Source organism: Vanacampus margaritifer, chromosome 12 (genome assembly GCF_051991255.1).
Source record: "Vanacampus margaritifer isolate UIUO_Vmar chromosome 12, RoL_Vmar_1.0, whole genome shotgun sequence".
Lineage (NCBI taxonomy): Eukaryota > Metazoa > Chordata > Actinopteri > Syngnathiformes > Syngnathidae > Vanacampus > Vanacampus margaritifer.
In genome coordinates this window covers 6,052,643-6,078,881 of record NC_135443.1, presented here as the reverse complement: position 1 = coordinate 6,078,881, position 26,239 = coordinate 6,052,643, and the positions used below count along the sequence as shown (strand labels likewise).

Sequence of the window (26,239 nt, the reverse complement as noted above, 5' to 3'; positions counted from 1 at the left end):
AAAAGAATATTTATTTAAAAGGGTTTATTTGTTGAACATTAAGGCATAGACACACGCACAGGATACAATCATCAAAATAGAATTTACAACGTCAACCTCTTTGGTTTGCTTTATCAAAGTAATAAGGCACGTAGGCAGCATAATTGAGTACTGAATATACACACACAGTATAGAGACTTAATATTGATCAATGTGAGGTTTACAGGTTAATTATTCCGGAGTCTACTAATGATTGCATGATAGCTTTGCTAATACTTAACATGATGTGGCTTAGCGGCCCAAGGAGCTAACAAGGCGGGAATGTTTTTGCTTATGAACCATAAAAAAAGATGTACACAACGGGTTTTCAACAGCAGAAGGCAACAGAACAGAAGCAGGTGAATTGTGTCCTAACATTTTCCTGAGTGCAAAGATGAGTCAGTAAATGAGAAGAAAATTATATTGTGTGGGGGCGAAAAAAATGTTTATATTTGCAGAAATGATTTGGAAAAAATGGCACCATCTGGTGGGCAATATAGAAATCAAAAGAATTCTTAACTATGGATAGGGTCATGAAGGACGCTTATTTTAGAATTGAGGCAGGAAAACAGTACAAATGTGGGATTTTTTTTTCTACTGCTGCATGCTTTGAATGAGGGCACCATCTGGTGGACAAATATGAAAATTATAAAGCTAACAGAAAAGATATAAGGTGGAGTACATTGTACATACAGTGACACGCTTATTTCAGTAGCGAGACATCACTTCTGCATGCTTTGAATAAAGGGGAGTGGCATCATCATCTGGTGAAAGTATATAAAATTGAAATCCAAATGGAAAATGTGTGACATTTTTGTAAATCAAGTATGCTTATGATTTCAGTGGCGAGCTAACTTTGCGATAAACCAGTAAAAGTTGTATGACATTTTTACAACTGCCTGCTTTAAATTGGGAAAACTGGCACCATCTGGTAGATAAATACAACAAAATATTACAATCTTGAACTAAAAAGGTAATTTGGGACATTTTTGTACATCAATAGTAAAAAAATATTCTTCACAAAGAATCACCCTGGCGAAAAATAGTAAAATCTTTGCTGCTGCACGTTTTGAACGGAGTAAAAAAACAAACAAACAAAAAAAAACGTGCCATCCAATAAACAAAATGTTTTTTCAAAGGGGCTTTTTTTTGTCACCAGGACTTTCTATGGTTTTAAAATTTTATATATAAATAAGACACACACAAAAAAATATGAACAAATATTCCTTTAAATGTATTTTATGGATATTAGATTTGTTTTTTTCCTCCCAATGAAAAATTAGTTAAGTAAACATACTGGCCTTTAATTATTAAAAACAAAAAAAAATGATCTGTATATTTCAGGCTTGTTAAAATAGAAAATAATGTATATTTAACATTTTTAGAGCCGTTTTGTGGTCATTTTTTAAGTGGTTCAAGACAAATGAGCGAGGACACAAGGACTTTGAATAAAAAAAGGTAAGACCAAGCTTCTGCAATTACAACTTTTGACCGGTAGAGGGAGCAAGGGACAACAAGTCAATTCCAGTTGAGTCACACGCAATTCAGTGTACTGATGAAAATAAATAAGTGACCAAAGTGTGGAATGATGATGACTGATATGAATATGAATTAAAACGCGTTACAAGTGTGACAATAGCTGCATAGGTCATTTTGGTAGGCACACCTTAGAGTACAGCATAGTAGCATATTATGTCCGACTAAGTCAATAAATGGAAGAAAATAAAGATGACTGAAAAATGTCTTAAAAACATGTTGGCGTTATTTTAGGCCACAACATTAGGTACACCTAGAAATGACTGCGTGCTACTTAAAAAATTATATGCTATCAAAAGTTTTTTTGTTTTTTTTCCCTTTCATGGTCATTTGCTGCCATTTTGCGATCACATACTGGTGCAATCGCCTTTGAGAGGCAGTGCCAGATTTGCAACAAAAGTGAGACGACAACCGTGTGAAAGGGAAATCGGGTTCTGTGTAAAAAGGCACAGGCGGATAAACTGGGAATGTTCTGTAAATTTGCCCAAACACTGAAAACTTAAAAGTCATGGTAAAAGTGTCGTAATCTTTGTACGGGACGTGTTTGTGGTGTACCCAACGTTGTGTCCGGTGACATTCTGTAACACAATACTGATTAAAAACGAATGTACAATATTGCTTTTCAGGAGCGTGATAATGTTACAATCAGCGATCTAGAGACTAGAGCGAGAGGCTTGTCATTAGCACCGAGGCCACAGGTACGCACTGATATTTGGCACACTTGACAGTAACATGGCCGCTATCGCCTCTATGAAGAATACTGGAGAAGGTAAGAAGCTTACAGTATGCGGATGGAGCGTGCAGGACTTGCGGACTCTGCGTCGTGTCTACGCGTCTTTGGCGGAGAACCGTATAGTGGTGGAGGTTTGTTGGCAACGTTTGGACAATCAACCGTCTGCATTGTGAGGTGGCGGCAGTACTTGGAGGACATGAGAACAAACAGACAGTGATAGGGATGGCGCTGTGAACAAACATTTGCTGTGTTAAAGGGGACCTGTTATGCACCGGTGGGTGGAAATGTGTCTTCTGTAAACAGCAAACTGATTGGGACTAAAGCCCCTTTTACACAGCCTGAACATGCCAGAATTTTCCAAGGTAGTATCAGTTTTGATCACTTTTTATAGAACGTGTTAGCCCCCCCTTGAACTTTTTGACCTTTTGTCGAATTTCAGGCTTCAAACATGAATCTAGAAAATTTAGGGATGGGCTTCTTGTGGCCATTTTATGATCAGGAAATTAAAAGAATAGAAAAACACAATTGGAAATTGGAATGAAATGTACACTTTTTTTTTTTACAAAAAAAAAAGAAAAGTACGACATGTGAGTCTGTTGGCTGCACTGAGAGAAAAGGGGGTGAATAATTTCGCACACCCTACTTTTCAGTTATTTGTTTGAAAAAAAGAAGAAGCTCTAAATGTCTTATAATTTTATTCCATGTCATAATTGTGTCCCACCTGGTGTTGATTCTTCACGTGGGAAAAAAATATAAAATTTTCTGTCTTTACGTTTGAAAATTGAAATGTGGCAAAAGGTAAAAAAAAAAAATTAAAGTTCAAGGGGGGTTAATACTTTCGCAAGGCACCGTATGTACTGATTTATATTCTATATCCAGATTAAAAAATACAAAATAAAAGGCTGGTGACATAGCTAAAAGTCAAGGATTTTTCTGGATTTATGGGTCTCACACAAAAGCAAAACAAAACAAGAGCAATCAAGTACTAAACTGACCTTGAAGTGGAAGCAAACAATTGTGATTCAGTTGGTGCCATTGTTAACTAAATGATCATGATTCTTTGGGGCGTTATAAATTGAAATGTTACTATTTTGCTGACATGCGAGTGGTGGTAAAGGAAGGGAAAAAATGAAATAGAAATGTCTTCTCTTCTTCTATTGGGCCGTGTTAATTATGAATCTATTTTAGCATTACGACCTTGGGCAATTCAAAAGGGCCCCAGTAACACGAGTGGATGACATGATCCGAAACAAACTATGAACAAAAACACATACCAGGTCCCCTTTTTTTATGTAGCAGTATTCACGTAACAGTTACATACTCGTCTGTCGAACAACACGAAGAGTTTATTGCTTCCCTCCTGACCGTCTTCGTAAGCAGCAGACAATACGGCGCAGCGCATTCTACTTTCAGCTGCGGCTGTCCAGCAGCCTCTTGTTTAGCATGCGCGCACTCACCAAATGAAATGAAAAAGGCCTCGCTGCAATCACCTGAAGAGGAAATCGTCCAAGGTCACTTGTTGAGACGAGGGCGGGAGAGGGGGGACAACAGATTTTTCAGAATCTGATGCGAGCGTTGGCTTTCCGCTGCTAATAACTGAAGGCAGGCTGGCTGGATGGATGGAAAATTTGGTTTCACACGTGTGCAAAATGCAGACAGGCGAAAAGTCTGACGCAATGACAAAAAAAGCTCTCCACTGGGGGTTTGTCTTTGTTCAAATCGTCACGTGATTGAGTGACTCAACTGATTTGACAACCCCGTCTGGGAAGGATAATCCAGGCCGAGCATGTCTGGCCTTACAGGATGGACATGTTTTCGGGCTGGTGTGGCGGCAGCGGCAGCGGCAGCGGAGGCCCAAGCGCGTCCATCTTGTGCTCCCTCCCCGCGTCCCCCAGGGAGCCCCCTCGGGCCAGCACCGCCACGGTGTCCCCCGACATGCCGGCGAACTCGAAGGCGAAGGTCCCGTAGAAGAGCATGATGATGACGCAGAAGACCCACTCGAAGATGGCGGAGGCGTGTTGGAGGATGAAGCTCTCCTGGCAGAAAAACACGCCGCCTGGAAACGCCATTAAGGAGCTTTTGGAGACAACTAGAGGCGCCACCGACAAGTCATCGATTAGCATCATTATTATTTTGGATAATTGATGACTCATTTAGAGACCTTGTTCTTTTTCAAATTTCAGCCTCTCAAGAGTAAATATTCTGTTTGTGTATATTCAAAATAATAAAACATTTGCAAACATCTGCTTTTACTTTGCAAAACAATGACTGAACCGGTAACATAGTTCAACATCAATCTTTTTTTTTTTAATCACTATAAGAGAGGTTGAGTATCTACTTCGGTGTGCCGTCAATTCCTGTATTGCAACTTCACTTCCGGCCTAAGTCCCGCCCCTTTACACCCAGTCTAACTCATTTCAGACCCCGCCCCTTTTACCCAAATATGGACACGTTGACGTCACAAGAAGTCCATATTTGGCCATATGGGGGGGGTCTAAACAATACATGTTGGGAAATCTCAGCCACCGGAAGTATTCTATCATAGGAAGTCCATATATGGGCATAGGGGTGGGGTAGGAAATATGACGTCATAGGAAAAAACTTGCCTATATATGGGTAAAGGGGGCAGGACTGGGAGTGAGGGGCAGGACTTAGACTGGGAGTGAAGGGTCTGGACTTAGAACGGTCGTGAAGGGGTGGGACAGGAAGTGATGTCACACCTGTCAAAAAGTTTGACGAGAAGTAGATACTAAAACTCTCTACTATATGAATACGAAGTACAAAATAAACACAAATCGCTGGTTAATAAAGTGGCTTTCGAGGATACTGAGCACCAGGGCGACAAAGGCGAGCAGGGTCATGCAGAGCCGGAGGTGTGCCACGTTGTACTCCCCCTGCGTCTTGGCCAGTCGGTAGGTCAGCGCCGACTGCAGGCACACAAACAGCATACTGGTGGGGAAGGCGATGCCCGCTCCGACATAGTGGAGAATTTTGGCATAGTCCACCTAGCAGATGGAGATCACAAAAGTATTGGACCACAGACATTGATCATTTGATGTGTTGCTGTCCACTGTACCTGCAAATGAAAGCTGAAAAAAAAATAAATAAATCACACCTGCTCTCCAGAATTCAGACGCTTCTCTGAATACTGTGCAGTCTAGACTAAAGGTGCGACTGGGCGCATAATTCTGCAAGATGATTAGAGCGAAAAGCAAGACGCTTCAGGCTTCTAAGCTATTTCCTCGTTGACCCAGCGAGAACATGCTGAACAGTCCTGTGCACAAGGCTAATCCTTGAAGATTTACCGACGGTGTGATATGAAATGCGGGCCTGTCATTTGTTCGCAGCGAAAGATCAATCACGGCAAAGCCTTTCACGTCTTTCCAGCTTTATGTACAGTGCTGGGCAAATTTATTACGCAATCCAAGTGTCATGAAGCGCAGACTGTCAATTTTGGTGAGCTCTGCATGTTGTATATTTTGAACAGGCACTATAACTGCAACGTGCTTTTTTTGGAGGGAGGTATTTTTCTCTCATCTCTTTAAGGAAAATACTATGCATCACATGATGAATATATTTCTTGAGCAAAATTACAGCTTTTCATTTTGTCTACAAGATAATATTATTATGCGTCCAGTATTTCATTGATGGCAAGAATAATTCATCAAACAGAATGGATGACTTACTACAGTACATAATTCATACATTGCCGTGTGAATTGAAGCGTGTGCATGAGTGTTTACATGTGAGCCTGCTGCTCGGTGTCCCAGCCTGTGTGACTAATTGCCATCATTAAGGGAGTGAAGGTGTAATGATGCATGACGCCCTCGCTACTCTACTTACCGAAAGAGCGTGTGTGTGTATACAGGAGGTGATGTACGGCATGTAAAGGACACGATGATGTGGTGGCAAACTCAAAACCCAGGGGCCAGATCTGGCCCGCCACATCATTTTTTGTGGCCCACTAAAGCAAAATGTAGTGTCTGCCTCATGTTTCTTACTAAATCGATTCATTCTTTTCATTTTGGAAGAAAACAAATTGCAATTCCATCACTTAACAGATTTTCACAAAACATGATGTGTTAGCACTTAGCATTAGCATTAAGATAGAGGACTCAAATATCGACATGTTTTAAACAAAATTCTATTTGCTTCTAATATATGATTTTCACAGTCTTAGTTGTCCGCTAAGGGAAACCATACCTACAATGTGGCCCACAATTAAAACTTTTCAAGGGAGTGAAATAGGACATGACCTCAGAGCATCGTGGTTACATCTGATGTCACGTCTGCAGACGCAGCTGTGAGTTGGTGTTGACATCAAAGCTGGATAAATAACATTTATATAAGACTTTCTCCAAGTGGACTTTCAGCCTCTTGGTGGCAGCTGAGTCATATCATGTGAGCGGAGCTGGCTTCAGATGTAAAAAGACCCGCCCGGTCCTATCACTGTATGCCTCATCGGTTCAACGACTGAAATACCAAATTAAAATATTGGAGGCTGTCAGCGCAGTCATCCAAATATGACACATACAATTCCTCTCATATACAAGTGGCTGTGTTCTCGGCAGAAAAAAAACAACAACAACAAAAACAGGTCATAAGTGCAATTCTCAATTCTTAAAAAACAACAACCGTTTACACATGGACATTTAAGAGTTAAATGCTTAAGCCATTTGAACTCAGTTGCTGACCAAAACAGCAGCACTAAGACATCATGATGTAAATTAACCCATTCTTTACACAACTCATTGGCATATATTCTTCCCCCTCTGCGAAAAATCACCGCTATGCTTAATTGCAACAGTCTTTTGTGTTTCACCATCAAATCTACATGTACTGCCTGTACGTATTGTATTTAATCGCTGTAATAGTGCGAGGAGGACTTTCAAAAAAAGCCACACTCACAAGCGACATGCTCCATCTATTTATGTCCTTCCCTGCCCAAACCGTCAGTCTGCCTGACAGCGAAAGCCCCCGTGGCCACACCACAGCTGTCCTGCCAGCCCGCACCTTACGTAACAAACTACGGCAGGCGACAGCGCGGGCGATGTCATCAGGCATCTCCCGCCTTTTTGATCAATGTTTCCCTTTCGCGCTGCACAAACTGTTCTTCCCTTTCTTGCGTTCCGTGTTGGAGTGTCACTATTTATCCACCATCATTTGCGTCTCTATTTCCTTCCCCGCAAGCATTCCGAGTGCGTGTGGCAAGTGTAAGCGCCTGTGTTTGGTTAAAGATAGAGCCTCTAGCAAACGGGTCTGACCAAAAAACCCTCGGCTGTCGATGCCAGACTTCGTGAGTCACTCCCGACCTGCCTCCCATCGCACTCCTTGTGCAGAGGGGGAGGGCCCCAAAGGAGAAGTGGGAACCAGGTGAGACTAACTCCACATAAATGTACTTGGGTGGAATTTCCACGTAAGTTTACTTTACTTTACTTGTTTTTTTAAATTATTTCTTTCCTTTATTCCCTACATTTTTTTTTTTACTGTAAGATGCCGAATAAGCACGTCTACTTTTACACTTTTTATCTATTCCCCCCCCAAAAGTTATGTACAGCCATGGGGAGAAACACAAGGAGTATACCCATGAAAGAATACAATTTAAAATAACTAACTTGAAAATGACGTAAAATAACATTTGCGAGGAAGTCATTGTCATTCCAGCAAGTCCAACATAGTTATACTGTGTCGCAACAGTTTTTCAGTCAATAGTTAATTCAGTCCATTTGCTGCATTTCCATGTTGTTACATCTCCTTCTTTCCACACAATCACAGATGGAAGTTTCATTTAGCATTCCCGTAATGCTCTTTCCCTCTGCGTGCCCATCTCCACCCCCCCCAAAAAAAATGCACAAAAGCAGACATCCATCGAGGCACCCAGCCAGCTCTCCAAATATTTAAACCAAGCAGATTCTTTCCAAAGAACAAACATCAACAGCAAAGTGGATAGGAACAGCTCCATCAGACAGACTTTAATAAACATTAATGGACGACTCCTTGTGAATGCAAGATACATGAAGTGTATATTAGGGAGGAGGATTGAGAAATGTATAAATAATGGCTAAAAGAAGGTCAAGTCATGAGTTTGACTATAATTAAGAAATAGTCACAAAGGAAAATTCAATCCGGTGGACTTCTAAGTAGTTTGAATTTCAAAACACGGTGTTTTAGGCTCATCTTCATCTATAAACCTTCAACTATAAACTGGGATGTGATTTGACCAAAGTGAAATTATCTGAAAATTTAGCCGGGGGTCTGGGGGCCGCTGGCACCCAGCTAGGTCCAGGGCAGTGCCCTGGTGGGGGGACAAGGCCCCCCGGAGCTCATGGGTTTTCCGTGTTTTTAAGTACTTTCAATGCACTCACATGACAAAGAAATAGACAAAACAACAGCATAAATTTTCAATGTATATTGAACTATCCCATATAAAATGGCAGTTTTAGTCAACTCAAAATCAGTCACATTCAAAAACATTGGACTTCCTTTGCTTTTAAAAACTATCACTGAGAATATCATCATATCTAACTAATGTGATTACTAAGTTAACACATAAATAATGTTGAAGAGTTCAAATTTCATGAACAAATAATTGTATCATGACCAAATGAAAAGTAACTCATATTAGAGCATACCACAAATGTCTTTGTTATAGCAGAAGATGTTATCTGTCGGAGTCATGTGCATACACAATGAACTACTACTAAAAAAAAATAATAATAATAAAAATAAAAATAAAAAAAATCAGATTTTTTTTTTGGGGGGGGGGGATAAAAAAAGCGGAATTCCGCGAATTAGCGGAAAAATCACATCCCTGTATAAAGGTGATGTTTGAAGAAATAGTCCTACTTGTCACACAAATATAAATATAAACGACTGTACAGGAAATTTTGCGGAAAATTAGTCCATACAATTTGGACTCCATTTCGGGACAATTCACATTTGTAGGTTTCTCTTTAGTTTGTAAACTGGATCATTTAGTTTGAAAATACTACACCCAGTTTATGAAGTACAAGTCAACAGTAAACTGGAGCATTTGGTTTAGAGAGCGTACCTGGAAGTTGCCCACCATGATGAGTCCAGCGGCACAGATCCAGCCTGTGGAAAGACTCGCCGTGTTGAGGACACAGTTTTGGTGCTTCTCAATGACGTGGGCGTAGCGGAGCAGCACGATCACCATGACTGGGGAACAAAGAGCAACATACAGTTATAGAGGCAGTTCGGGCTCGCTCGCCAGTACAGTAATTGGATCATGGTGTACAAAATACACTTTACAATCTGCTGTATTATACTAAACATACACTAAGGATAAAAAGTTGTGCATCATGTCATAGTGGCTTATAATACTATTAAATATTGTCGCTGCCATGTGAAAAACACTTATGTCCATTTTTCTCATTTAGAAAAAAAAAATGTTTTGGGGATGAAACTGAATGCACATATGCCAAAAACATAAAATGCAAAAAAAAAAAATGGACATGAGTGTTATTCACATAGCGACGATACATAATTTCAGGGGGTAAAAAAACAGCCTAATTTTTGCTGAACACTAATAATGTTGATCATTATGGTGGTACATGAAGAAGAGACAATTATTTGTTGAGATTATACTCTGTGTAAAAAAAATTGAGAACCACTGCTATACTGCTTATTGTCTTTAAAAAGAAAAACAGTGACTACACTGCTCTAGCAGATTACAGTACGCACATTTTGTTATACCACACCGAGTCTGGCTTTCATTTGAATGTTGACTCAAGCGCACCTCGTTCATGCCAAGAAGACCAAAAACAATTTCTTGGAAGATGATTGAAAATTACAGGATGTGGAATTAGTCTCGCAAAGGCAGGAAAATTAGATGGCGGGAAAGTGCAAGGAGTATGAGTGGTGGGGGTGCGGTCTTAGAAAAGATAAAAGGTGAAGGGAAATGAAACACAACTGTAAGGGTTCAGATGACCGTTTGATGGGCTAATGGGCTGTGACTGGGGGGTATTGTTGGTGTGCTGACAAGCAAGCCCCCACCAAGTTTGTCTTTGTCTGAAACCTTTGCAGCTGACGCAGGCTGACCAGCCTCACGGTAAAAACTGGGCCACGGAGGCGAGGTGGCAGAATGAGAGGGGACAAGGAGCCCCTGGTGTCTTGACACGCAGCCCATATATTGTAATACCAGACTAAACTGTTGTCACTGTCCCTTTGTGGGAGCGGGGGAATCGACGGGGGGGGTGCTCGTCGCCAAACCGGCGTAGTCATGGCAAGCGTGGCCGCACTGAGGAAACACTTTGCTGTTCGAAATTGCTCATCTCTGCTTCGGAGTGTTATTAACGGCCAAGATACAAAACAAATCATTTGATATTCATGTACAATCAATTATTCGATTCATCTCAACGAGCTCGAATCATGTGTCTTTCTGAAGGCTACTTTGCACGACGACTGGCTCATCAGCACAAAAAGTCCTGGCAGAGTGATTTAAGTAGCAATGATGGGGGTGGGGTGGGGGGGGGCAGAGCAGCATCTCCTTGTAAACAATCTCATCCTTTTTTCTCCCCTCCTCTTGTATAAAATGGGAAACATGCTGGCTCACTAAAGGGATAAGTAAGTCAACAGCGGTTTATTGCATTAGATTATAGCATTTCAGTCTCTCTGCTGCAGACTGGCCGACTGTGGACCTTTTTCAATTTCTACAAAATGAGTTTTTAATCATTACAGATGAGGACGTTCCAGCTTGCTGGCTTTAGGAACTTTTGTAAAATGTCCAAAAGTCGACAGAATGCAAAAGATAAGAAACATTTGGCCTGTTTGATACATGCATCATCCGTGTTTACATTTTTTGTTTAGGTGGATTGATTTCTCTTGGGTGTGCTGGAGTTCACGTCATGCTGACGGGTTATGTAGATTCCTTCAGAATTCAATGTCTCCATCTGGATGGCGAGCAGTGTAATTGACCTCCATCCAAAGGTTCTGGACAAGCTCTTGCCTTGTAGTCTTAACTCAATCTGTTTTATTGCAGCACAGACCGTGTTCATTTCGCATCACACAGAACAGTCAAATTAAGATTATATTAAAAAATGTTGCGGCGAATACTGCTGGCCTAAACTATCAGAAGCAATGTTTTATTTCGCTTTCCTTTCTTTTCTTTTCTTTGGTCCTTCCTCGGGTCTCCTGACGGCCTCACAGCTCTGGCTGGGTTTAGGTGAACGGTATGGGATTTTTTAATAGGTTTTAGGTGAACTAATGAATACACACTCACATGCACATACTCACCCGCATAAAAAAAAAACAATTATAAAAAAATATATAGAATAAAAAAATAAAAAAGAGAGAGCAATGATGATGACATGTCAAATCGGTAAAATTACCGAATGAACAATACTGAGCTCTCCAGAAAAAAGAAAAAAAAGAAGAAGCAATGTTTTACAATTACAACCTCTATTCTTGATCCATGAAATTGTATTAATTTATTCCTAGCGGACAAATAATACAAGCATCGACTTTGAAGGATTGTATGGGCAAGGGAAAAAAAAAATCAAACTGAAATGATCACTTCATCGAGTTCACCCCTGAACCATATAAATCAATAGGCTAATAAACTAAAGCACAGATTTTTTTACAACAGGCTCTAGTAGGACTACATACCACGTCAACTTAACCTACTTACATGGAGCCATAGCTACTTGCTCTACGACGAGCTCTACGTTAGCATTGCATGTTCTCAACTTCTGCAATCAGCGTAATCAAAATCAAAGAAAAAGTTATGTAGGTAGCGACAATCTTCAAGATTAAGTTGGCTGACACTATTATACAGACATATTTATATACTGTACACAAAGACGATCACAACTGCTTGGCGATCAATAAGCTGCACCGATAGTTGTTTTGCACAAAAGAAAAGGAAAGAGCATTGTTATATTGCCTGTCTAGATGAGTTGTTAGCCCATCTATTGCGCTTTGCATTGTGTTACCCTGAGTGGCCCTTAGCGAATAGATCAAAAGAGCCTCTGTATTTGATCAGTATCATTTTTATTTTATATAGCAAGTTTGAAAAACTGTACTTGGAAACAGAAAAAAAACAAAAGGAACCTATTGGTTCTCAGCAACAAGCAGCTGTAGCTAAAATAATGCATGCTTGCTGTTGATGAAGGGGTTAACAGCACCCGCAAGAGCGCAGTGAATGTTGTAAATTATACACATTGAATGCAGATGAATGTAAGGCTCAGGCAACAGTCGGTGCCAGCCAATCGGAGGGAAGGGACTGTCTGTAAATAGCAGAATGGCGACTCCTCGTGAATAAACATGGAGACGAACCAACCCCCGCAACCTCCCTCCGTACTTTCACACACACACACACAGCATGTGTGAGCCACAGCTGGGAAACATTAACTACATGAGGGTAGTCAGAACCAGCACTTAGCAGAAGGAACAGCACGTGTGGACTAACAAAAAAAAATAAAAATGTTGGACCGGCACATGATTTTGTATCATCTCATACGTATTTTCTTTGGGTCTACGGGAGTGCAGCACACTTTTGCCGCACGTGTGTGGTCGTTGGGTACAGTTGTTTTTACTGTAATTCATATGGCGGGAATGAGTTCCTGGTAACATTTATTTGCTTCCTGGTGGGAGCGTGTGTAAGGGACATTTGTTGTATTACTGGATAAAACATCTCTACAGCACTTAAATGATTAATGTTACAGGGTGAAAAAATGCATTTCTCAGATACTGCAAGGATATTGGACATTGGTCTCATGTGTCAATCATTATAGCAGCGCTATTCATTTATGGACAGTGGTGATGTCACTTGTTTACGTAACCAATTAAGCCTGACAAGTTCATGTAATTTATTGTTCTTATTTTTAGGCCCACAAGTTTAATAAAGACAACGATAACCATCGCTTCCAATCAAACTCCGTGAAGGCCAGATGGCCCAACGTCTATGAAAGATTACCTATGGTGTGAGCAGAAACATCTTTTGCATTATCATATTAAATATGACATTGACATCAATTATATCGTTTGTATTATTCCATTCCCTCATCCAATGACAATCAATAAGAGAACCGATAAGGAATCAGACTGATTAGCAGTATCGATAATAAAATTAGAATCCCTAAATTCCAATCCCTACTCAGAACTGACAGTAGATATGCGGTTGGTTGCTATTTTGCTCATCTCGAGTACACCACACACTATAAAAGCAGTAGGAGTCATGTGTAGAGTCTTGTCAAATTTGTTTAAGATGTAAAGAAAAAAATTGTTGCGTTGACCCTGTTTGTTTTGTTAAATGTGAAGCAATCCAGTTCATATAAATAGGCTATCATTCGCAATCCGTTGTGTTTGTGCTCATGGCGATTTCAAGGCCATCAATGAGTTAAATATGACACTTTAGAATGTCAGATCATGCTGTACTTCTGCTTCTTTCCCTCCCGTGAAAGCAACTGAAAGAAACCCCAAAGTAGTGCAAAGCATTGCAATTCAGAGACAGCGATAGTTTGATCATGTCAATGTAATCCCACCTAGTAGTAAAAAGCTGCGTTTTCCTAGTAGTATGAAATAACTTGTATTTCGGAAGGAGCTAAATTTGGTGTAGTCATGATCACAAGAGACATAAACAAACAAAGCGTTAATGACGGGGGGTGGGGGGGGGGTGATTGAGTTTGTGTAAGCGTGTGCACATGATTCCTTACCCATGAATGAGCCTGTGCTGCAGATAAGGCTGAAGAAGCAGCTCTCCGGCGGAAGTGTCCCACATTTACTGCAAGACCAGAGGACATGGACATTAATGACACACACAAAAATAAAGTACAGCGAACCCACGTTAGTCGATCAGTCCCAGAGTACACCCAGCTGTGATAGGTCAAAGTTTGTCAATCCGATGCATAACAAAAAAAAAATTATGCATATAACAAAAGACATTAAAACGTATATTTCAAAACACTGAACGGCGGGCAGCCGGACTTTAGCATACAGTTAGCATCAACTTTGAAACAACTGCAACTCTTTATATGTACACATGGACCAACAACACATACAGAGTGTAGAACTCATGGTCTCAGTTCTTGCTTTGCCAGAGTTTTTCAATTGGCTTTATATGATAGCTGGTGTCCGTTTTGTTATACGGTGATTGTGTCTCATTTTGTTTCAAGCATGCTTTTCTTCTGTCAAAACACTTTATAAACATGATTTGTAAGATGCTATATATAAATTAAATTAATATTAAAATCCCAAATTGCAGTATGGTAATGCAACTCTTCCAGTAGACTTCAAGGACAGGCACAAGGAAATGCTACACTGAAATCGCCCAACTTTAAAATTGGACTTACCTGCACATATTGCAAAAACATGCACAGTATAAAAAAATAAAACGATTGTACAAAAATCTGCGCTATAGCATGGGTGCGAACAATGAACCCCATTATAGTAGTGGCTTCACTGTATATTAAACAGTGTGACTCTTCCAAAGTGGTGTGATAAAGGCTGCTATACAGCTAGGATCTAAACGTCTTTTTCTTTTTTACACACACAGCTTCTCTTACACACAGCAATTGTTTTGTTGGAGGTCTGTTAATAGAGGCCGCCTGTCTGTACCCGGAGCTGCTGCCCACCAAAAGCCAACTCAGCTGACTGCAGTCACATGCAGTTCACGCACAGTCCGATACAGTGGACACTGGACACACTTGATTTTTATATATTTTTTTTTTTAACTAAGAATTAATCCAAATGTGCTTGGCTTTTTCTTTAGCTTTCTTTTTTTTGGTACAATACCACCGTAAATGGCAATAAGGTGTGAACAAATGGGAGAACTGTGTTCAACTTCAAAAGATTCGCTCCGTGTAACAGCATCTGACCTTTTATGCCCGTTTGCATTCAAGTTATGTGTTGAGAACTTAAAAGTCAAAACGTATACAGTGTCCGTCTGTCAGCTGAATTATGCAAGAAATTGGCAACTCTATTTCTACCAAACCTGGCGGAGTCAGTCCCGCATCACAGGCCAAGAAAAACATGTTCAATTTAGGAGAACTTCAGACAAGTAGCCCCCCCGTAGTTATATCTCTGTTCATTTTACATAACCCCTTTGTTTGGTCTCACTTCTTATTTATCTTCCAGGACATAAGGCGTGATTTATTGGCTTTTCTTGAAAAGATTTCATCCAGACATGTTACATAAACCTGCAAAACTCTCGAGGGTCTAATGAGCCTTTCAAGTTCAAAAGCCCGAAAGTTAAACAAAACAGCGAGCGCCTTGGGTTTGTTCCCAAAGATGTAAACCGACTGCTCTGCAAGTGTGTGTGTTTACATGATTGCATGGGGCCTGGCTCCGCCTCTGACCAGCCACAGTGGAAGGCGGGATACTTCAGTCATTTTCCCCAACGCAAGCGCACACACATACGGCACACGTGCATGAGGAGAAGTGTCTCCTTTAAGCTCACGTGACTTTTATCCACAAGGCGGCGAGGGGGGGGGGGGGGGGCTGCTGGCGATACAATGGCCTGCTGTTCCTGTTTTTAATCACCAGACAGACAGACACGACAGCGACGAGGGGAAGACGTGCAGGAGTGTGGATGGGGGGTGGGAAGAGGGCGATTGAGGGTCCTCACTGACCTAATGAGAGGTATGTTGTCGAGCGTGCAGCACAACGTTGGTCCACTCTGCAGATACAGCTCCTCTTCGCAGGACTGGTTGTACAACCTGGAACGGCAGAGGGGTCCGTCATTGTCTGACATCTGACTGTACAGCAAAACCCCCGTTTGTCGCTGTAGAAGCCTTTGGGATTAAAAGGTCAAACATCGCCAATACGCCAGAGCGGTCCAGTTGCTTTGATTTAACCTTTGTGGATTGTTGGGAGAAGTTTGTTTTGGAGGGACCACTGAAAATGGGCAAAACGACGAGGGCTGGGTTAAAAAAATAAAAGAAATCGATATCGAGTGGATATTCCTTGTTGAGCCTCATATCGATTCATAAAACCATGAATCGATTATTTTAATGTTTTTATCACATAAATTCATAAGAAAATATAATTTAAATCAAAAATTTTCTGTTTTCTTATAATGTACACGCAAGTGATTATAATACGTGTTACTTTCATTAATAAACTAAATCATTTAACCAGTTACTGCCTCCTTAAAATGTTACTTTGAACGTAATGTTTGTAGCATTTTTAACATGTCCTTGATATTCAAGAATTGATGTTCCATAATTAATCAATATCGGATCTAAGTGAATTAAATCAACTCTTGTGAATCAATATCAAATCAATTCAAGAAATTAGAATCGATACCCAGCCCTAAAAACAACCCCTAAAATGGCTGCTTTAAAACCAATATGGTGGACTTCGTGCGTCTTATTAGACATGGCATCTTGAGAAACTTTATTTACGGTATATAATGCAAAATTCATGCATGGGAAATGCAGCACAAAGTGCTGTTCATAATAAACAAATCAACAGAAACAGAGCAAATGCTACATGCATAATGCATGCATACACTCGCGATTGCATTTGTACATATGGCACGAGCAGAGCAATAACATACTAGAAAATAAAGTAAAGAAAAGGAAGTAAAAAAAAAAAACAGAAGCGAAATAAGGAAATATGACATGTCTATTAAATTTCATGTTACTACAAAATAGGCCCCGAAAAATTATGCGAACAAGCTATTTTTTTTCTCATGAGAACTGGAGACATCTGTGAGGGTTTACACATGATACACGTGTCTACTAAATTTCATGTTAATGAATTAAACTGGCTTTAGGAGATTTTTTTTTTATTATTCTAAGAAATACTTGGTTAATGACCAAAACTGACTTTAAAATGGCTGCTTCGATCCAAAACGGAAGATTTTCTGTCCATTTTCTTTCTTTTTTTTTTGAGGTTCTTTGCACGACAGACGGTCTTGTCCAAATTTCATGTTGCCATGTGAAACTGGCTTTTGAGGCTGAACTTTAAAATAATTGCCTGGTTACATACAGATAATGGCATTAGTTAAAAGAGAAGGTAAAAACAGCTCAATGAACATACCAGTTATCCACAGGGCAGACGTGCTGGTTGTACAGGGCCATGGCATACCTAGAGGAGGAGAGCAAAGGGGTAATTAGCCACAATTCACTACTTTTATGGGGTGTTGTTTACGTACTTGGCCTTTTCCTGTTGAGATGGCTTCTTAAATTGTGAATTCTTGGCCGTCTAACGCTTGCTACTCTGCTCCCCAACCAATAAGCTCCTCCCCCCTGCCTTACGTCTTTTCCAACATTCTCCTGTTATGCGTGTTTTAGCCCATGTTGGGTGCTTGTCATTTTCTGTGTGGCCTGTTGTTCTTCGGTGAAAATGTCTCGTAAAGTGACTTTGCCTGCAGTGCTTTTGAATGGATTTTATTTTTGATATTAAAGTGTTCTCCGGGCTGTTTTTCCTGCATTCGGGTCCACCTGCCTCTTCCACCACCACAAAATATGAATATGACCTTTCGTACGCCAAACATTTTTGTCAACGATATACAAGTACCTCTTTAAATCGACACAATACAAGATTTTGGATCACATCACACACGTGAAAGAAAATCATGAGTATGAGTATATATCACTTTCCTTTCTTTTCTTTGGTCCTTCCTCGGGTCTCCTGACCGAGTCACGACTCTGGCTGGAAGTGTTCGGTTTAGGGAAACGGTATGGGATTTTTATTTTATTTTTTATAGGTTTTAGGTGAACTAATGAATGCACGCACGCACACACATACAAAAAAAAATAAAAATACAAAAAAATATATATATATATAAAAAAAATAAAAATAAAAAAGGAGAGCAATGATGATGACATCAAAAAAAAAGAAAAAAAATCATGAGTATGTAAGGTATGCTTTTGACAGAACGGCACACTTGTTAACTCATTTACGCGAACATGAGTCGAAGTGCAGCATGTAAAAAAATTTTTTAAAAAAAGTAAGAATTCACATGAATCAAACTGCTACATTTGTCTGCATCCTTTATTTCCCGAAAAGACAAACTACTAAATCCAATTACCCAAAAATAAACTTTTTCAACATTTTAAAAGGTCATTGAATCTGTTCCCGTTGACATAAATGATAAGCAATTTGCTCCCACATTGTGCCCAAACAACAAAGTACGCACCAAACTGTGATTTACTCGTCGTGATCAGCTCACTGACGGCAACCATAACCATGATGTGGCTAACAATGAAAACAATATTTGACACCCGTGCTTTAGGCAAAGGCAAACTGCCATTTCTTATCACTCCATCCCCAACTCGATAAGGCTAAAGACAGATACAGTATGAATGGATGGTTTGAGTCAATCTCGGGTAATCACAGCGCCTACCCAACAGTGATGTTGTCTTTGATGAGGTCGTTGACCAGTTCCATCACTCACAAGTCAGTGACCAGAGGACCTTTTATCTGCAAGATAATGACAACTACTGTTGTTCAGATTGTTGCGTAATCTAACGCTGTCATAGTCAAATTGATTTGCAGTCCTTCCTGCTCTGTCCATACGTGGACCAGCCGCACAAAGCAGAGATGCAAATGAGACTGAACGGCATAAAATCATCAAAAGCACAAGTGGCCTTCTGATCTCAGTAAACTCCTCATTATTCATAGTTACACAGATCAAAACCTTCTTTTTCGACAGAAGAAAAATCAAAGACGCAGACTTTCTGTTGTGATTTTTTTAGAGAGCGGTTCAAGCAAGAGATTAAGTGCCAATTAGGAACGTTTCCAAGTCTGAAAGTGTCCGCGCCATATAACATCTTCTGACATGCGCACCTGCTTCCACACACGTGAACGACTGCATGCAGCCTGGCTAGATTGATTGTGTTGTCGCAAGCTGTCAGAATACAAAGCATGGCGGCCTGTGTGATATACAGGAGAAGTTGAATCCCCGTAAAGTCACAATTAAAATGGCATGGAGTTTAGAGCTGTCAAAATTAATCGACATGTAATCAATTATCAAATTAATCGACAACTATTTGAATAATTAAGTAAACGTTAGGTTCCTTTTTTTTTTTTAATTGTCCAAATCCTCTGATTTCAGCACATCAACAGTAATTGTTTACTAAGATTTCTGTAGTCCTTCATGAAAGACTGATTATCTTCTGTGTTTAATCAAAATAAGACATTTACAAACATCCATTTTTACTTTGGAAAACAATGACCGAACCGGTAACAGTACAGCATCAATACCCGCTCACTTTTTTTTTTTTTTTTTTAAATCACCATACGAATCGAATACCAATCACAAATCAGGGGGAAAAAATACTTTTGTAATACACTTTAATGCAAAATTAAAATTATCCGATTAGTCAATTAATCGATTGAATAATCAATAGATTAATTTTTTCTATTAAAAAAAAAAATCGATAGTGACAACACTAATGGAGTTTGAACCGCCGCAAAATCAGACGCAAGAAACAATAATAAAGCTATCAATTATGTTTTGCTTGTTCTTTGATTTTTTTTTTCAATTATTGTATTAGTTTTTAATTTAAAAAAATTACAAAACTAGATCTTAACTCTTTGACTGCCAAAAACGTTAAATAACGTTTAGTAAAATCCTATGGAGGAGTGCCAAAGACGATAAAAGACGTTTTTTTCCAAACCGAGGTGAAACTAACCATTTTCTATTGTTGATTACTGAAAAACGGAATAAGGTAGAAACAAACTTTTTTCTGATGAAAGATGAGAGTCCAATCTTTCATTTGGTAGTATGTGTGTTTCCATAGTCCAAACACATAATTTTCTGTGGACCTTGAAAGATCAGTCAAAAATGCTTAAATCGGCCGGCACCCACGGCATCCCTTTTCTGAAAACGTCTGGCAGTCAAAGAGTTAACTTTGGTGTATCGTTACAACCCTGAAAAGAGTACTTTGAATATTGCACCAAGAAGCTCAAGTGGCATTTCCAGTCCTCATTTATCATTGTTGTTTTCTTTGTTGCCAACTTGCCATCCGCCACTCCTCTCAACAAAAAAAAAAGAAGAAAAAAGCACAAAAGTCAATCCTTTAGATTTGTTCACATACAGTACGTTTCATATTTTTGAAAAATATTGCTCAACTCATTAAGAAAATTGCTTAAAACAGAGGTAAACTATCTTTTCGCATGTGAGGAAGTGAGAACTGCAACAAATGCAAACTATTTGGATAAGCTACAGTTAAGACTGAAGGCAAGTGCAACCTTGAATAAACAGAATGTTCAATCAAGGAAGAATGTTTTATTATAAATTTTTACATGAACCCACTGGCCTCCGCCGAGTGTGAACGAATTCCTCTCCCTCCTCCACCTCAAGCTCGGTAATGCGTGTTTGGCTCCTGCTTGGAACGGTAACGTGAAGTCGTATAAGCCATATGGCAGACATGATGTCTTTCAAGAGGAAACCCCACAGGTGAGCGTGAAATGGCCTCCAGGTAGCTGGCTAACAAAGCCGTTAAGCTTTTAAATGCCCTGCTTGAACGCTGACAGCATCTTCACAAAGACAAAGGAGGATATTGGCAAACACGTTGGGATTAGTGAGCGATTGCCTTCGCAGAACTACAAGAAAAGGAAAACCGTGGCTGGCTGACATTTACTAATGATTCCATTGGTTTGCTTTTCATATGAACGTACATGCGACGGAGCTCAAACTAGAGTTTCTCATGATGTAATAATAGGTTTGTTCACAAAATTAAATCGTCTCCCGTGGCTCGGCGACGGCCGTTAAAACTTTAACTGCACGTGGAGGTGGAGTGGAGCATGTTTTTTTTATTTTTATAAATGGAATATTTAAGAGGTTCTTTCGTGGAAAAATCTGCTACGGTCAACAGTTCCAAAAGCCTGTGCAAAAACACGGGGAAACCACAGGAAAGGGTGTGATGCATGAACTATGAATTCTATTTCCATCTATTTATATACCGAACATTGCAACATTATATCACATAGTTCTCAAACTTGAGGCCTGCGGGCCAGCCCGGGGCCGCCATGTCTTCATGTGGCCCTGGTGGTGCCACCGTTTTTTTTTTGCTTGACTTCTCCTTCTAAACCAGTTATCCATTAAAAATGATCACATATAAAGGAAATAATGCCATAAAATGGGGCTTTTTAACAGTTTAAAAGTTACAGTGGGGATAAAATGTCTACACACCCCTTGTTCAAATGTCATATTTTTGTGATCTTTTGAGACCAGAATTAACCAATCACATTCAAACGTATATTAAATATGAGTCAGCACAAACCTGTTGCCATTTAAAGTGCCTCTGATTAATCACCGCTCCCGAACATTTCTGATGTTCTAGTAGGCTTTCCATGACATTTATTTCGTCAACCCCAAAAGCATCATGCTGCAACTGCCATGAGGGTGAAAAAAAAGCTTGTTTTGGGATAATGTCACTGTCATTTTGCATTTTTTCAGGTGAACCTGAAGCTTATTTTTGACTATTTTTGTCTTAGTAACCCTAACTCTAACTCGGACTGTTGTTTAAAGTGTTGCTCAATACACACAGTTCACGCTTTACATTATGTCCCTGCACTATTTACTTTACTCCTATCCTGTCGCCTGCGGTCGAAGAACCAAGTTATGCAACAGGTCACACATCCTTTGGCATTGTGCTCTTCAGGAGGGGGGGGGGGGGGGAGACCCTTGACTGCCCCTCAAAACAAGGCGCCCTTGTCAACGCGAAAGGAAGGAACCTGGGTTTCGAGGGTGGTGAAAACTGGGTTTGGCAGAGACAGAAATAAATGCACGCGTGCATAAATACAGTAGAGGTCTGCATGCATACATAAAGTGTGTCCTAAGCTATCTTTTGTTTTCACAAGGTTGGCTTGAATTATACAAAGGTCTGTGATTCATAACCAGTGTGCCATGGGAAATTATCCAGTTTCTCTTAAAGTAGCACTAAGGAACTTCTCAACCTTAATACAATATTTTCATAACGCTTCTGATGAAACATCGACTTAAAACTAGTTGAATGGTACCTTTTCCATGGCCTGAGGGGGCCTGTATCATTTTTACTGGCACTAAGCAACTTTGAGGAGGATGGTAGGAACTCTGCCACACAAAAAAACTACAAATGTGCTGACTGCTTTATGGCATATGTCAAAAGCTACTCCGGATGAAAGGACAGTCAAGGATCAACATTGGCCCGGATTTTACTCGCTGGCGCGAGCTAAAAAGGCAACGCAGTGCGCTTGTCTTCATAGGAAATGTGGTCTTCCTTCTGACATAACAATACCACTTTTGTCTATATGGCACCGCCATAATTAACGTAAACCAAAAGTTCCTTAGTGTTGCTTTAATTGGTCCAAAAATTAGGGATGCCCCAAACCACTTTTTTTCCCGAGAGTACATTTGTATACACAGATGTGATAATGCCACAACAACAAGGATTTGCACGTCCTATCAAAAATGACATATTACAAGAAATAATGCATCCTTGGTTCATCCATCTATGCCACCGATGTATAGTGCAAACCAGGAAGAAAAATTAAATGCTCTTTCAATAGATGACAGGAAGGTACATAATTAACCTAGCAAAAAACTTTCTTGAACATTTTTCTCCTGTCAAATATATGCTTAGCTCAGTAAGTGTTGGGAAACACTTGCCAATGCAACAACACAAACAAATGAAGTAGACTTCCTCTTTACACAACCCAACAAAAATTGTCACTATTTATCTGTTCATCTCCTCCTTTTTGTGATGAGTAAAATCAACTTAATGTGCCCTATCTATTAATCGTCCATGGTTTTAAAGATACCATTTTTTTTTAACCCTGAATGTGATTGACTGGTCTGGATTGTCAGCTGGGATAGCTCCAGCACCTCAAATCGAATGTCAATCAGCATCATGTGACAGACTGCCTTCAACTATTCATCAACAGTATTGTAATACTAATCTTTGCTAAGCCATTCTTGTACTAACATGACATCGTGCATACATTAAGTTGCACTCTCCATACACAACTGTGAACATTTGGATCGGGGCCATTTTTCTCTCTCTCTCCCCCGACTCGCTCCTATAGCTTGCATTCCTCTTCTAATAACAAGGCATAATACCAGCGCTGTCAGCCCGAACATGACCAGGAGGTACTCACTCCCTTCAAGTGTACAAAAAGCGAGAGAGAAGATGTACAGGTTGTCATGCACATTTCACTGTATTTATTTATTTATTTTAAATGGGGATTTTCTGGAGTGCTTCTTCTTGGAGAGCTAATCCACATGCAATTGCCATGGCTCCCAGGAATTCAGGGTAAACATGCAGCGTTGCTCTCTTGGAGGCAGGAGGAAGCAGCAGTTTTGTTAATAATCTGAGCAGTTCTCTGACCTTTTGTTTTACGCCAATGGACCGGTTTCATGTAAAAGTAGACTCGAGTCTAGACTAGCATAGAAGCGAAGAATTGACCGAAAATATACTGCAACTCAACATTACGTCGAATGTAGCGGTTGTAATTAGTGGGAAGTCTGCGCTTGTTTCAAAGCAAAAAAAGTATTATCTTGAAGTATGCATAACACATTCCATAATTTAGTTTTTTTTTTTTTCGCCATCATTACAAAAAATGCCACTTCATATAGGATGTTGGAAAAGGATGCAAGGAATTTTGTGATTTTTTTTTTTTTTTAGAAATCTCTGCATAGTCTCCCTTGACTTTAATCCAGAGCACAACTGAGTGTGCCAAAGCCGTTTCGAAGGCTTCATCGCCTCATTTGTGAGCCTGTCTCAACCTATTACGTGACGCGGGCTTGGTGCGTGAGAATCACCTGTAGCGATAAACCCTTATTTGAAGTAAGAGTTCTGATATTTGTTTCTTAAATGCAGCTCTCTCTCTCATTAGCCTTTTCTCCTTTCCAAAGAAGCTCCCCAAAGATCTATAACCACTTTTGTAAGGTATAAGGGAGGCCTTTTCAGTATTTATTCAATATCATTGATATCCTCTTTATGGTCTATGTACACTCTTTGCACTAGTAAGAAAACTCTTGTTGTAATCATACACCTTATTCGAACACAGATTTAATATCGTTGATATCCATTTTATGGTCCATATACTAGTAGACTACATGATGATCAGTACACGTTACTAGTTGACATCTGCATGCTACTAATACCGGCAGATTTACACTAGTTAATGCTTCACTTGTAGTACTATTAGTCCACAGATGTCAAGTAGTGTCAGGTTTTGCCTGCAGTAACATTTAGTATCCTACTAGAATGACAACAGAGTCCCATTAGTGTGCAAAAACATCATAGAGTAGTGAGAAAATAGTTGAATTACAAAAAGTGTACTCGTACTTGGACCTTAAGATGGATATGAAGGATTTTTAATAAATGCTCAATCTACTCTTAATTTAGGTGATCTTGACTGATTTTTGCTGGATTTTCTAACCTTGGGACTTGACTTCATACTTCGACCCCAGATGATTGAAATGAATGCTTTCACTGTTTTTGTTCTCAATGACAATGTACAAAATGAAAAAGAAAAAAGTGAATACTTACACAACCCAGATCCCAGTGATGGTCAGTGCTGGGAGGCTAACAGGCAGGATCACCCACAGAGACATAGCAGGCACCACGAACCCTCTTTCCTCTTTTTCCTCTTCGACCATCCGAGCAATATGTGCTCAAGTAGTTCTAACATTTAACTGTGTGGGGCTGACATCTGCACTGGCGTCAAATGAGTCATTTTTTAACAAGTCGGGCACACTAGAAGGACGGTGGGCTTGTTTCAGCTTCTGAAAAGGAGGGAAAGAAAACCAATATTACTTTGTATAGAAATTTTCTGCTTTTTTATCGAGCACAAGGTGCCTTGAATCGCGCTTACCAAACAGGGGTGTTGTGTTAACATTGCACACATGATATTTTAGTCACGTCTTAATTCAATGGCAATGAATAAAACGATGAATGCTACGCGGAGTCTCGTGCCGCAAGCTAGCAACAAATAACGGCGAGCATCAATAGAAAACCTGAACACTTTCCTCACCTTCCGCCGCAATGTTTTCATGTAAGTGTATTTTTTTCCTCCACAAAAGTCTTCGTTCTTAACTTTTGTTTTCGTCGACTTGTCCTCTCTCCTCTTCGGATAGCCGGAAAAAATGCAAAAAGGGCGCAGAACCGGTAGTTTTATGTCGTTTTCTAGTAGGACATCCCGCTTAGACGATTTAGTTATCGAAGGAAAAAGAAGGGGGAGTTCGTCTGCCTTCAACGTGTAGCCCGACCTGCATGATAGCCGCCACGAGACACTCCCGGGTATCCAGCTGTTTGACTCCGCCCCTCACAACCTGTGCCGGCGGCGTGTGCCGAGGAGTAGCGCGGGGAGGCGCTGTCGAGTCAACCAGGAGGACCTCAGGATATTTGATGGTAACTTAGCACTTTTTGTTACTTTTTAGCAACTTTCCAGTTTTCCACGCTTCTCTAGCATCAAAACACCAAGCAACAAATTAAGTTACTTTTTGAATTTGTATATGAAACCATATATTTATGCTGCCTTGTATGGTTTATTAAACTATTGTACAATATTTTTTTTAAAGGGGCTTGGTAAATAAACATTCTCTTGTAATATCTCAACGTTGTTAAAAGTTAAGACTAATTTTCAGCTAACACAATCTGTCATTTTTTTTATTGTTGAATTGTTAATTTATAAATACATAAATAAAGTACATAACAAAAAGTGTGTGCCTGAAAGGTTGCTTTTATGCTGTAACTTATGATAGAGGAAAAAGTGTAAGCCGTTTAATAAAGTGTTTCTGCTGCCCCCGTGAGCTTTAATGTATTATCTTCACTTTTGCATCATGGGGACTAGCCAGTGGCCTAGAGTGTATATAGGCAGATAATGACTAGCTGGAACTTGGATGGATGTTTTGATTATCATCAGCACAGTGTCATTTGGTTAGCATTGCTTCCTCATAGTGAGTCATAGTGATCTTGGCTCAGGCCTTCATGTATGAAGTCACATATTCAACTTCTCACCATACTTTGGATTTACATAAATGCACTAATGGGG

General features: G+C 39.9%; 1 protein-coding gene across 1 annotated transcript; it reads right to left on the bottom strand.

Moving 5' to 3' along the window:
* Nucleotides 1-9: 9 nt before the first annotated feature.
* LOC144061228 (transmembrane protein 150A) lies at nucleotides 10-25,479 on the bottom strand. Its single transcript, XM_077581466.1, has 8 exons — nucleotides 25,220-25,479; nucleotides 24,736-24,971; nucleotides 17,291-17,338; nucleotides 15,877-15,963; nucleotides 13,963-14,030; nucleotides 9,339-9,466; nucleotides 5,115-5,292; nucleotides 10-4,343 (listed from the first exon to the last, which is right to left on the bottom strand). The coding sequence occupies exons 2-8, from the start codon at nucleotides 24,843-24,845 to the stop codon at nucleotides 4,084-4,086; spliced, it is 879 nt and encodes a 292-aa protein (XP_077437592.1). The 5' UTR covers nucleotides 24,846-24,971; nucleotides 25,220-25,479; the 3' UTR covers nucleotides 10-4,083.
* Between the last annotated feature and the right edge of the window lie 760 nt (nucleotides 25,480-26,239).

Bases quoted from the DNA above. Each gene is read 5' to 3' on its own strand.
- LOC144061228 (XM_077581466.1), bottom strand. From the start codon at position 24,845: ATGGTCGAAGAGGAAAAAGAGGAAAGAGGGTTCGTGGTGCCTGCTATG. The intron at 17,339-24,735 runs GTAAGTATTCAC...CTCCTCCTCTAG, and splicing joins ATCACTGGGATCTGGGTTGT to GTATGCCATGGCCCTGTACA. The intron at 14,031-15,876 runs GTCAGTGAGGAC...CTGGTCTTGCAG, and splicing joins GACAACATACCTCTCATTAG to TAAATGTGGGACACTTCCGC.